General features: G+C 36.8%; 1 protein-coding gene and 1 long non-coding RNA gene across 3 annotated transcripts; one reads left to right on the top strand and one right to left on the bottom strand.

Annotated features, from left to right (window-relative positions):
- Positions 1–7,721: 7,721 nt before the first annotated feature.
- Positions 7,722–8,938, top strand: LOC131436490 (uncharacterized). The gene is made up of 2 exons (XR_009230631.1): positions 7,722–8,219; positions 8,887–8,938. It is a non-coding gene; the product is annotated as an uncharacterized LOC131436490 (long non-coding RNA).
- LOC131436489 (GDNF-inducible zinc finger protein 1-like) lies at positions 8,789–11,964 on the bottom strand. Of its 2 annotated transcripts, none has more exons than XM_058605216.1 (5): positions 11,577–11,964; positions 10,980–11,517; positions 10,123–10,567; positions 9,333–10,064; positions 8,789–9,270 (listed from the first exon to the last, which is right to left on the bottom strand). In XM_058605216.1, the coding sequence occupies exons 1-5, from the start codon at positions 11,694–11,696 to the stop codon at positions 9,231–9,233; spliced, it is 1,875 nt and encodes a 624-aa protein (XP_058461199.1). In that variant the 5' UTR covers positions 11,697–11,964; the 3' UTR covers positions 8,789–9,230. The 2 variants fall into 2 exon arrangements, with proteins under 2 accessions (XP_058461199.1, XP_058461198.1); XM_058605215.1 differs by having other exon boundaries at positions 10,123–10,573; positions 11,577–11,962.
- Positions 11,965–13,907: the final 1,943 nt, after the last annotated feature.

Raw genomic sequence — 13,907 nt, 5'->3', positions numbered from 1 at the left:
TTTTTTTCCAAATTCTATCTGAAAAGTTGTAATAATTTGTACTTGGCAATACTATTGTTTCAACAATGTTCCAGCATTTCTACACCACTACTATGAGCACCGTATAGTTAGCAGGATTTCCAAACAACCGAACAACATTCGAGAGTTGAACGAACCAGCAAACAGTAGGGTGAACCGGGGCTGGTTGACCGAATGGCTTTTCTGAAAAGGCTATTATGCGCAGTGGCGACATCTATAGTGGTGGAGTATCAGGTCACCCAAGTACCGACATAATTTCAGGTGTTTTTTGTGTTGTCGATTGTACAGGAGGGGGACGGCCCGTTTGGCATAAGATCATTTGGCATAATACCGTTTGGCATTATGCAATTTGGCATAATGGTTATTTGGCATAACAGTTATTTGGCATAACGGTCTTTTGGCTTTTTTTTTTCGATCGAATGAAGTTGTGCAAGGAAAACTCGAACGAAATATGTGAGTTTTATATTCGGTTCAAATATTTCGATATATATTAGGTGAAATAGCATTATTACTTTTTATTTTTCTATTAGGCAGCATGTTTATCTGTTATGCCAAATTACTGTAAGGCCAAATGACCATTATACCAAATAACCATTATGCCAAACGGCGTTATGCCAAACGACTTTATGCCAAACGTGGTAGCCCCTCGTAGTACAACGAAAAGGAATATTCAAAATGGCATATCAGTTTCCAGCGTAACCTTACTTTTATTTTTGTTCGGAGACCATCTAACATCTGGCAGTTCGAAAACCATCTAACATAACGGAAAAAAATATTTGCACCCTTCCTTTCTAGCAATAGAGCTTTCTATACCCTTGTTGCAAATCATTGATAATAAAGTACGATTCAGACGGTCCGGCTTCTTCCGTCACCGTCACCGGAACGTCAACGTCCGTCACCGTCATTCTGATTCACACGATGCGGTTTCCTATCCGTGTCCGTCATGTCATTTTCTTACACGCAGAATTTTAAGAACTTAGTTTCGCACAATTTTATTCCACTAATACAAAGTCTGGGAGCTTAAATAAATAACTTCCAAAATTAACTAGAAAGAGGAAAAAACAAAACAATCAGTTCCACTCAACAGTGTAACGTACTTTGCGAATCTACTGATAAGTTTAATTACTTATACGTGGTATATTTCGTTTAAGAGTGGGATCTTGACACCGAATTCATACATAACAAACGTCAGCTCAATACCGTAATCATATTAATCGTGCATGTGTGCGATAATCACAGTCCGTCAAATATTCTTTCGGAGAAATGTTGACGGAGCTTGCCGTTGACGGACGTTGACGTTCCGGATCTCTCCTGGATCGTGTGAATGCGCATAGGGAAAACTCATTTGACTAATTTTGAAGAGGCTGACGTTCCGGTGACGGTGACGGAAGACGCCGGATCGTCTGAATCGTACATAAGAGAGATCTCAAAACCATATGGCATTTCGTAATGAATACAAAGCTCATATTGTCAGCTAAAGTACGATTCACACGTTCCATCAGGTGATCGTTGCCGACAGGGAATGATAATGGGAAGGAGCTGTGTGTAATACTTATTAACACGCTATGTAAACCTCACGGAACGTTTTTTCGTTCGGAACGTATATACTTTTAATAATGAAAGCCATAAACTAGTCTAAACTTCCGGCGAAGCCCCGTTAACGTTGACGGAAGTTGACTGGTCGTCTGAATCGTACTGAAAACTGCTTGAAGGTTGGTGTGTCAGGATGAAAACAAACTAATATCAAAATGGCGAATGAACATTTGTGGTTGTAAGTGAACTGTCAGAAAGGTTCATTGAAATATCGCCCTGTTTGTTGGCATGGAACACGGCGGGTGACACTTACGTATACAAATGAAATGACAGAAGTTTCATACTTTCTAGCTCCTAGTATTACTGATATTGAGATTTTTGCAGAATTCGAATTTTGAGGCGAAATTGTAGGATTTTGATGTATTTAGGGGAAGGAGAGGAAAGAGGAACCCGATTTGTTTTCTTTTGTAAGATTCGCTCCTATTTGTAAAACACCTGATACACTCCACCTATTTCCTAATTTTCTACCACTCTGAAAAAACCATTTTTCTCAAGGCAGCATATACGGAACCGGAGAACAACCTAATTTAAAATACATTTCAATTTAGGGGTTCCTTTCAATAACCTAGTTTTAGGTAAAGTGGCTCTAAGTACCTTCCGTAAGGTACGTGCAGAACAAATACTTAAAGATGAGTTATATCTACTCAATACACGCTTAGAAAAAGTTACTAAAAGTTTGAGTACTTGTTACTCATTTTCAAATGATACATTGAAACGTCAAAAATTGAGTAGTTATCATCAATGATATTGAGTAACTCCTACTCTAAATTTGAGTTTAACAACTCGTTTTTTTTGTTTCTATTCGCAAGATCAGTCTAAAAGTTGTAATAACCATTTGAAGCAACAGGTTGTATATTTTGTTAGTGAGATCGCGTATTTCGAGGGTGAGTCGCTCAACACAAACGGTGTTGTGTCTGCAAAAACCGGAATGATAAACTCCGTGTTGTGCTTTAGAATGAAACCGAATATGCTCAAATGTCATTTATGAGGAATAAGTGTATGATTGGTGCCTGAGCATAACTGACATGTATGTTAATTTGCGATTGACACACTACTCCAAGCGATCACCACTTGATATAGTATTGAGTTCAATTACTTAATATTTTAATACAATACACTCAGAAAAGGAGCAATTTTTTTACGAATTTGGTATATGTGAAATAAAATTTCACTCATGTTCGAAAAAAGTATTACTCAGTAAATGAGTAGATTTTATCCAAATATCGTTTTCAATGGAAGAACTCAAATTTGAGTAACTTCGGAGTTACTCTAAATTAGAGTTGTTCCACTTTTTCTGTAGATGAGTGAGATCTTACTCGTTTTTGAGTAACTATTTTTAAGCGTGTAGCAAATTAAATTTACTCTTCAGTTGTGTATTATTGACTTAATTTCAGTTGAGTCGTATTGACTCAACTATGATACAGTTTACTTGATTTTAGCTTATTGAACGACACTCTCGCTGTTGGGTGATTTTGCTCTTTGTATTTTGACAACAATGGAAGGAGCGAATGAAAGAAAATTCGCGATAAGACAAGTACTCCAGAAGTGTCGTGAATACAACGTACCCACGCATCACCTATTCATTGACTTCAAAGCGGCATACGACACAATCGATCGAGAACAGCTATGGCAGATCATGCACGAAATCGGTTTCCCAGATAAACTGACGCGATTGGTCAAAGCAACGATGGATTGAGTGATGTGCTACGTCCGAGTATCTGGGATGCTCTCGAGTCCCTTCGAATCTCGAAGAGGGCTACGGCAAGGTGATCTTGTATCTTGTTCAATATTACCTTGGAAGGTGTGATTCGAAGAGCGAGGATCGACACGAGTGGCACGATCTTCCGAAAGTCCGTACAACTTTTTGGCTTCGCTGACGATATTGATATTGTGACACGTAACCTTGAGAAGATGATGGAAACCTACATCGGACTGAAAGCTGAAGCTAGGCGTATCGGACTGGCCATAAATGCGTCGAAAACAAAATACATGAGAAGAAGAGGCTCTAGAGAAGAAACACTACTCCTCCCACCACGAATATTGATAGACGGTGACGATATCGAGGTGGTTGACGAGTTCGTGTATTTGGGCTCACTAGTGACCGCCGAGAAATTCATAGACGTATTTTGGCAGGGAATCGTGCGTACTTTGGACTCAGAAAAACCCTCCGATCGAGAAAAGTACGCCAACGCACGAAATTGACCATCTACAAAACGCTCATTAGGTTGTTCTCTATGGCCACGAGACCTGGACTATGTTGGCAGAGGACCAACGCGCCCTCAGTGTATTCGAAAGAAAGGTACTGAGGACCATCTATGGCGGAGTGCAGATGGAAGACGGAACGTGGAGACGGCGTATGAATCACGAATTGCAACTGCTGCTAGGAGAACCACCTATCGTACGGACAGCTAAAATCGGACGTCTCCGATGCGCTGGGTGTGTCATAAGGATGTCAGACGACAGCCCAGTGAAAATGGTTCTTGAATCTAATCCAACTGGTACAAGAAGAAGAGGAGCGCAGCGAGCAAGGTGGATCGATCAAGTGGAGGGTGATCTCAGAAGCGTTCGTGCCTTGAGTGGCTGGCGACGAGCAGCCATGGACCGAGTTATGTGGAGACGTATTCTTGATACAGCAAAGGATACCTTAGGCCTACAGCTGTTAGGTAAGGTAAGGTAAGAATAAGAGAAAAGATTCAAAATAACTCGAAATTAAATAAAAAGTCAAATAATAGATAGTTTTTATTTTCCGTGTATAGGATCGGAAGCGTCGCTTCATTTTTTATAGCGGCGTCTGCAGCACTGCTTAAATACAAAACACGCAGAGAAAAAATATTGTAAATGTAACTAAATCTGGGTTTCACGTAACGATTTATTTTGTTGAAATAGTGACAAAAGAAAAATTGGTTTAATACAGCAAATATTGTTTCTTGAAACAACAAAACTAGGTATTTGATTTTGCTCAGTGGATTAGTTTGTTTTTATAGATATTTTGATAATACCAACAAATATTTTACTTGTGCGTTCCTGTCAATTTCTTGACAAACAATTTCATAGTAAATTCTTTCAAAAATTAGTTTAAAATGAACTAATTTGGGATAAAGGTAATATTTATAGTGTTTTGAATTTATAAACTTGGCAGTTGAAATAAATGATAAAATATTAACTCGAAATGATTAGTATTTCAACTTATGCTTTTGTTTGTAGAAATTATACATTTTGTTTTGTTTTTACGAGTAAAATGATTTCTTTCGAAATAATTTGAAGGCTTGTTTTTGGTACATTTTTCTTCAAAATATATATATTTGTAAGGAATTCCAATTACATTTAGATTCCATACATTTATAATATTTATCTACATACCACAATCAATCCAATATTACTTTTTATAGTATCCAATGATTTGGTACCCTTTCCCGGTGCCCTTCCGGTGAAGACAGAGATAACCTGCAACAAATTTATGTTGTTAAGAAAACGTTATTGCAGTTTCTAATATTATTAACTATCAATACTTACGCTTGGATTAATGAAAAGCCCGATGAAAAATATATAATCAGATAAAATTTTACTTTTGCAACGCGTTAAAAAAATTTCTGTTCATTTACGATTGAAAAAACAGCTCTGGTTTATAAGAAATAGGACTGGTACGGTACTTTTGAACAATAAACTTTGTTGTATCATTACACAAATAAGACAACAGATGAAATGAATAAATTTTGTTCTTAACATAAAGATAAAGCAGAATTGAATCAACTTAGATATTGCCAATAAAATCAACTTTGCTTTTGTTGATACGCAATATATTGATAAACTATTTCAACAATAAAATCAGCTGGAACAATTATTTTTTTCGTTTGGCAAGACCAAAATATTTATTCACATTGAATAGAGATCTTTGTTGATGTTGAAGAAAGAAAATGGTTTAAAACAATCATATTCTAGTTTAAAACTAACATGAAACAGATTTAAAAATCTACTAACTGATTTGTTATTTTAAATAAGCTCCATTTCTCTGCGTGAATGACAATCACGGATAACGTTACCAGAGATGCCATTTATACAGATTTTCATACTCGCATATAGGTTTCCTAAATTAACACTATTTAAGAAAAATTAAACTATTCCGTCTTAGCTATCTTTTAGTATTTGATTACATTGATGAGATAAAAGTTTATAATAGGACAGATCACAAATTATAGTAAAAATCTTTGTGCAGATAATTGATCGTCAACACTGAAATATATCTATATTTCGATTTGAAACTAAGTAAAACTGATATTCAAAAGAAGGATAGCATCACCAAAGATAAATAATAAAGACCTGTATGTGCTTATAAATATTTTTGAAAAATGTGGTTCGTTCCCGGTACCTTCTGAAATGACCGCACTCACCGTTTGGTGGAGCGCGAGATTAATTGCAATGTTATCATTTCAATCAAAGTGTGCCATAAAATCTCAATATATACAAATGAGCTAGCGAATCGAAAGGGTTCTCACGCTTTGACATTTGCATTTGAATGTGATGATGGGAACTCATCAGTGCAACCAATTTCTCACCATTGGTGCCAGTTTTACGGAGGACCGTAGATGTGAGCCAAAAAAAGATCGTGACTGTCATGTCTGGAAATTCGTTTGTGGTGTGCCATAAAATCTCAATATATACAAATGAGCTAGCGAATCGAAAGGGTTCTCACGCTTTGACATTTGCATTTGAATGTGATGATGGGAACTCATCAGTGCAACCAATTTCTCACCATTGGTGCCAGTTTTACGGAGGACCGTAGATGTGAGCCAAAAAAAGATCGTGACTGTCATGTCTGGAAATTCGTTTGTGGCATCACGCAACTTTGTCATACTGAGAGTTATATGACCTGACTTGAGGTTGCATCACAAACGAATTTCCAGACATGACAGTCACGATCTTTTTTTGGCTCACATCTACGGTCCTCCGTAAAACTGGCACCAATGGTGAGAAATTGGTTGCACTGATGAGTTCCCATCATCACATTCAAATGCAAATGTCAAAGCGTGAGAACCCTTTCGATTCGCTAGCTCATTTGTATATATTGAGATTTTATGGCACACTTTGATTGAAATGATAACATTGCAATTAATCTCGCGCTCCACCAAACGGTGAGTGCGGTCATTTCAGAAGGTACCGGGAACGAACCACATTTTTCAAAAATATTTATAAGCACATACAGGTCTTTATTATTTATCTTTGGTTGCATATTGGACGTTTGAATTCCATGTCAACTTATGAAGTCAATATTTTCAAACTACATGCAGAGAGAAAAGATGGGTTTCACGCAACGAATCCTTTTATCAAAATAGTAACAAAAGAAAATCTTGTTCGAAAAAGTAAATATTGTTGCTTGAAACCACAAAACATGGTAATTAATTTCCTGACTGAATTAGTTTGTTTCAAGACATATTTTGTAAATAAATAACAAATATTTTAGTTGTGCGTTCCTGTTACTTTCTTGACAAACAATTTCACAGTAAGCCCAATTTGAAACAATAGTTTTAAATAGTAGTTTTAATAGCAAACGACTAACTTTAGATAAAGTTGATAACTGTAACACAATTTCTAGTTGAAATAAATGAACTTATATTTAGTTATTTCAACTAACGATTGTTTAAATAATACATTTTTGTTGGTTATTAAGATTAAAACTGATTTGCTATGTAATTCTTACTACTACTTTTATTTCAATTTATATTCGTTTTCCAATTCAAATTTTTCCATTATTTACATTTTTATTGAATTCAACGATTCGGTGCTCCAGATAGAGATCCTGCAACAATTTTTTTTGTAAAGAAAATGTGTTATATCATGTTATGCAATTTTCAAAAATATTCCTAATTATCTATACATACGCTTGCATTGTAGAAAACCCCCTAAGAAATGAAACAATTGAATCGTGATTTTTCAAATCAAGTGTTTTTCGTATAAATACGTCGCATACAGGTTTCTACTTGAGGAAGATGTGTTAAACACCTGTAGGACATGTTTCAAAAACAATCAATTGCAAAACATGCCATCTATCAACAACATCAACATCAATAGAAAAACATATCTTCACTGAGAGTACACATGAACTTCGTGTTGAAGTAGCTTGGAATATGTTTATATGAAAAAGGACATTAAATTGAAAATTTACTTTGCATGACTCTGTCGTGTGTACTTTTATCAATGTAGATATGTGGAATAGAAAATCAAATTTCATTAAATAAAGTTTATATAAAATTCCGTCGTTGTATATTCTAGTGAACTACTAAGATATGAAGAATGTATATTGAATGAAACTGTCATTTTATAACCATAATCTTTTGGGATATCTTCTAACATTATTTCATTGCAAGAATTAAATTTATTTAGTGAATCTAAATAAAGATTTTTTTATACAGGGCAACAAAGATTTTCTATGAAAATATCTGGCATCTCTGCGTTTCACCATAACACCTTGTTTAGCTGTCAAACGTTCACCGAGTTTCAGAAGATACTGAAGTTGCTTCGCCTTAGATTCGCCAAGTTCTCCTTATTCTGCAATTTGTTGTAATCATGAGGATTCCATTGGGCAGGAAGCAAGCTGAACAGGCTTCCCTGTGGTGAGTACTGTGTTTATTTAAATATGGTTTGTATATTCGTACTTAAAATGGTTCTCTTCGTATGTCTTTCTGTTACATAATGAATTGAGTTTCAATCTTGCTTTTGAGAAAAAACGGCAGGTCATTTGTCGAATCTAATCATCAACTTGTAAGAATCTAGTAAAGAATAACATAATTATCTGTCCTTTTCGACGAGCAAGACAAGCTCTGCTCTTGTTTAAGGCAGATCAGTAAACTTGCGAATTTAGAAACAAAGTCTAGAAATCAATTCACGAACGCAAGTTCACTGTATGCGTAGGTTTTAATCTATTTTTTTCACACAGGAATATTTAAAAAGATGTGTATTTCGTACATTTTTTAGTCTTAAGTAGATCTGAAACAAAGGAATTCTCACAAGTCGCTGACTTCGTTAGATTGACTAAATTTATTATATGAAGTATGTATAAAACGTATTGAAAATATTTCAAATTGAAATCGGATGCACAAACGTAAGACTAACGTATAGACTTTTCACATATTCTATAGGTGAAAAATGAGGTCATCTAAAAAAACAAAACTAATTTGATAAATGAATGTAATAAATAAATAATGATGATGATGATAATAACACAAATAATGAACATATACGATTAGATGCACTTATCAATACTGTTGCTATATATTTCAGGCTCTCGTCAGCGATGGGATTCGGTGCTACTGCTTCTCTCTTCGGACTCTACCTCACCGATTGGAAAGTGATCGTGGCATACATCCCATTCTACGGCGGTAAATTCAAGGAAGTAAAGGCTGAATAAACCGTTGATTCTGTTCGTGCCGTAATACAATTTAGTGGAATTTGCTGCTCCGTTTGTCTGCATTCTTACGTAGAGAAGCGTATTATCAACGGTGTATTCGTGAAATCTAAATCTCCGTTCTCGATGAATTAAATATATTTATCACGATGAAGACGTACCTTGTTATTAACGATCTATATAAAGAAATTGCACGTTTTGTCCTCGAAAGAACGGTAGCTCATGTAGCCTCAGTGAAGAGTGTTTTTGAACGAAACTCACTAAAAATAGAGAAACAAAACATTTGCTGGATTTCCACACAGGAAATTTTTGTGAAACATACTCCTCTTCCGCTTGTTTTCGCATTTTCTGTACATGCAATTCTTGGGGATGCATCCGCTTTCGATGCGCATAGTAATTTCCACTGGAAGCGAAAGTTCGCGAGCAAAATTCACAGCAAAACTTCTTTACCCCCGTGTGCTGCACATGGTGATTCAACAAGGTGTTTTTCAACTTGAACGTCTTACCGCACACATCACAGGCAAACGGCTTAAGATCAGTATGCTGCACTCGCATATGGTTTCTCAGACACTGCATGTTGGCGGCAGAATAATCGCAAAGATTGCATTTGTGACGTACCATTGAATGCTGAACCATATGCTTCCGCAGACACAATTTATTCTTGAGCCACTTCTTACACTGTTCGCACTGCACCTGATGAATTTTCGGTTGATGCGTTGTTAGATGATAAGTCAAATTGCTCTTGGATGTAAATTGTTTAGCGCAAACGTGACAAACGTATGATTGAAGTGGCTCAGTTCTACAGTGCACTGTATGGAAGTGCTCCGTAAGTCTCTTGGCAATACTGAAGCCTTTGCCACACTCATCGCAAACGTGTTGCGTTCGATCCTCCTCGGGAAGGTGCGACTGACAATGTGTCATCAGCGCACTGGCATACGAAAAACGACGAGGGCAAATATTGCACTTCAATGGGCGTTCCTCCTCGGGCCGATGGTTTTGTATATGATACTGCAAAATTTTAGGAGTCGTCATCAACTTGCCGCACTCTTGACACCTAATAAGTGAAAAATCATTGATTGTTTGGCATTATCGAAAAAAGAATGTATACTTACTTAAACGCTTCCGGTTGCAAATGTCGTGCCATGTGCATTGCCATTATGCGGGGCTTAGTAATTTTCTGCGTACAGCATATCACTTGAGCTTTTAGACCGTGAGTATCTTTGCAATGCGACACATACTCGTCCATGTCCGAGAACTTGAGCCGTTCACTGGAAGCATCTTGACAAAGCTCACAACAGACATCATAGAATTTCGCCATCAAGCTGGAGAGCTCCTTGCCCTTTACAATCAACCGACATTCCTCGATTAACTTATTCGGAAAAGCACTGTAATCGATCGACACGTTTGACTTCTTTTCCGGAGTCCCATGTTTCGATTGAATATTGGAATCTTCTGGCGTTTGAACAGCATCTTCCTCGTCATCATCATCAACATCATCATCATAATCTGGGCCATCGTTACCGAGTTGTCCTGCTTCCTGGTTTTGAGTGTAATTATCTGAAACTTCGAGATTACAATAATAACAAGATTCCAAATTGTAGATACACTTAAAGTCAAATTATTTTTTTCAACAAAAAAAAAGCCGTAAAAAGCAGAGTTAATTTAGTTTCAAGTACCACATTATTAATCTACGAACGAAATAATTTTCCCAATTCATAGAAAACTGAATTATAATATCTATTGTCATAAAGCAAACTACTGACAGTACATTCCTTTTGTGGATTTAAACCTCTCTGTTTCAACAGACTTCGCAGCCGACGCTTAGCGTACATAAAATAGTTGTATGGCTAGGTACTGCGATCCTATTGACAGTATGAATCCTTCCAGGTCGGAATTCGAACATACAACTGCTTTGTAAGTGCACAAAATAAAAAATGATTGCAAATAGTCAAAAAAAAAAAATACGTACCATTAGAACTACTTCCTTCCTCGTACGTATCGAAGCTGGTGACGATCACCTTAGCTTTCTGGGATTCGTCGTAGGTGGGCAAATCCGAAGAGATAATCTCGGGTGAAACGTTACCAGCATGACTGTTTACCGGTAAAACAACAGTAGTCCCATCAGCATCGATAGTACTCAACACGGTGGCCGTTACCGGACTAGGTAGTTGCAGTAAAGTTAGCTTTGATGTTATAGCATTTTGGCATTGTTGGGAAATCGAAGGTTTTTGAAATTGTATGCTACTCTGGGGACTGAGACTTGAAATCTTTACTGCCGCTGAACTCCCGTCGTCCAGCTCAATACAGGATTGACCAATCACCTCCTCCTCACGCAGGATGTAGGTAGTGTGTGAACTTTGGTCGCTAATGACAATCATCCCCGGTTGACTGCTATATGCAAAAACGGTTTGATTCTGGGCAACCTCTTGGTAGAACACATGAAAATTTTCTACGGTTTGGAAGCATTTTAAGCATATCAGCTTTGGAAGAGTATCATCTTCTTTCACCTAGAAATTAAAATCACTTCAACTTTAATACATAAAAAGTTAAGAATTTTTGGAACAACCTCAAGATTTAAATATTGTTGGAGCTTCTCTTGCAGCTTAGATTCTCGCTGACGATCATCAAATATCGACAAAATATTCTCATTATTGTATAAACATAATCGACAAACTAAACTTTCCATTATGAAACACAAACTTCAATACTTTTTTAACTAGATAATGCAGAAATCTCTTTGCCACAATCGGAAGTGCAATTGCAGTCTTCAAGGAAAATTTCCCGTTATTTTCATTTTATGCACTATTTACAACTGAACCCGTTTTCTTTTGCAGAAAACGCAAATGTCACCCATGAATCTACGCACAACATAATGAATGAAAGGTAGGGAATGAATTGTTGATCATTGATGCTGGATGAATGGAAGTCAAAGGATGCAGTGCGAAGGATACACTGAACAGTAAACGCTTGTACAGAAATCTTCTAGCGTGCTCTTTTACTTAATGCGTTTTCGTTTTTAATTTGCACTGCACCGGTGCAGTGCTACACTGAGGCATGAATAAACGAACAAAAATGACGAAAACATAAACAGTAACCATTGACTACAATACATGATTCCATTGCACAGAGCTACACCAAACTTTTGATGAGTGCTACACCAGTGGTATCGGTGCAGAAAAAGTGTAGCACTGGTGTAGTGCAATTGGCAAAAACGAAGGGTTTCAGTGCAGCTTTCGCTACATCTGTGTAGTGCAATTTAAAAACGAAAACGCCATTAGAACTGGGAGATTGATAGTGCCTCTCATTTTCCGCCGAACAGAACCAGCCTAGAGGTCGTGTGGAATGTGGCTTCCATGTCGCATAAGGTCACAATTGCAAGAGTTTCTTTAACCTTATTTTCAGTTAACAGATTTTGTATGTTCCAAATCTGGGTACTCTTTTCACTTGTCTTATCCTGAAAAGATATGCAGACACAATGCAAACCGACTTTTGAGTTTTTGACCCGAGGCCAGTAGGTGCCGTATATGTTTGACAAAATATGCACTTTTCTTCGAGAAATTTGAACCGATTTCAACAAACCTAATTTCACACGAACAATTGTTCAAAAAAAAAAATTTTTTTTTCTACATAGATCCGTTCCGATCTATATAAGTTATGTTTTTTTTTACAAAAATTGTTATTAAGTTTTTTTAGTCACAGGTTTTGTTAACTGATGACCAACCAAAAACTCACCGGACCCCGGATATAGTAGTCAAAAACTTCAAAATGGGACTCGTCTCATTTTCGCAAAGACGTTTGATCGATTTTTACGTAGGGTAACGGTACCCCTATTCATCTCAGCTCAAGTGGTCATCTCACATACCAACTCCATTAGTTAGAATGAGATCTTCTGTTTATGTTCCATATATTGACCTTAAGGGTAAGATGAAAATAGATGCTTTCGCTTCGAGTTTTTGCGTTGCTATAGCAGCAGTATTGCCCTATTCTCGAATTTTTTCTGCGTTTTCTTAGAGCCAAAGCTAACATTTTGTATCCGATTTTATCACAATTTGAAATAGGTCCAGTGATTGGCAATAACATGGTGTGGTTACTAATGAGATGACTATTGGTTCACTGGCTCTGTTTATTTTCTAATGGAAGGCAAAAGTCTAAAATCTTCTAAATTGTGCTCAAAACTGCTCCAATTTTAAGGTTATGTTAATTGATAACAAAACGACTGAAGCTATACCAGTCTTCGGTTCGGGAAGTAGTGGAAATAGCGGTCAAAAACTCCAAAATGAAACTCACTTCTGTTTTTTTCAGAGGGGCCTAATCGATTCTCACAACTTACTATACCTATCAACCTTGTCCTATGGTGTACTTTGCTGTATCTAGTCTCCATATAAAGACTGTCCGCAAAAGTATGGACGCACTTTGATTTCGCTGTAAATAATTCACAAGTGTTAGATATTCAAATTTTATTCGATATACTGATAATATTAGACTACAACAACAGAATATTATTCTCAACATTTGCTACTTAGCCATTGTAGACTAGCTGGCGCACCTTCTTGCGAACGTTCCTCATTAAATTTCGTGCAGACTTCTTGGCGACAAGTTTTGACACTTTTTTCCAATCTTTTTTGAACTGTTGAATGGTTTCGGTTGCCGAGACATGTTTCCTAAGATGTGCCTTCGTTAATGCCCAAAATTCCTCAATTGGTCGAAGTTGTCGGCAATTTGGTGGATTCATGTCTTTTGGGACGAAAGTGACATTTTTGGTAGTATACCATTCTACCGTTGATTTCGAGTAGTGACAAGAAGCAAGATCTGGCCAGAAGACAACAGGATCCTTGTGGCTTCGAATCATGGGTAGAAGTCGTTTTTGTAAACATTCCTTTATGTATATTTCGCTGTT

This window comes from Malaya genurostris, chromosome 3, assembly GCF_030247185.1.
Source record: "Malaya genurostris strain Urasoe2022 chromosome 3, Malgen_1.1, whole genome shotgun sequence".
Taxonomy (NCBI): domain Eukaryota; kingdom Metazoa; phylum Arthropoda; class Insecta; order Diptera; family Culicidae; genus Malaya; species Malaya genurostris.
Note: the sequence above shows the minus strand (reverse complement) of the source record. Positions and strands in the feature narration are given on the sequence as shown.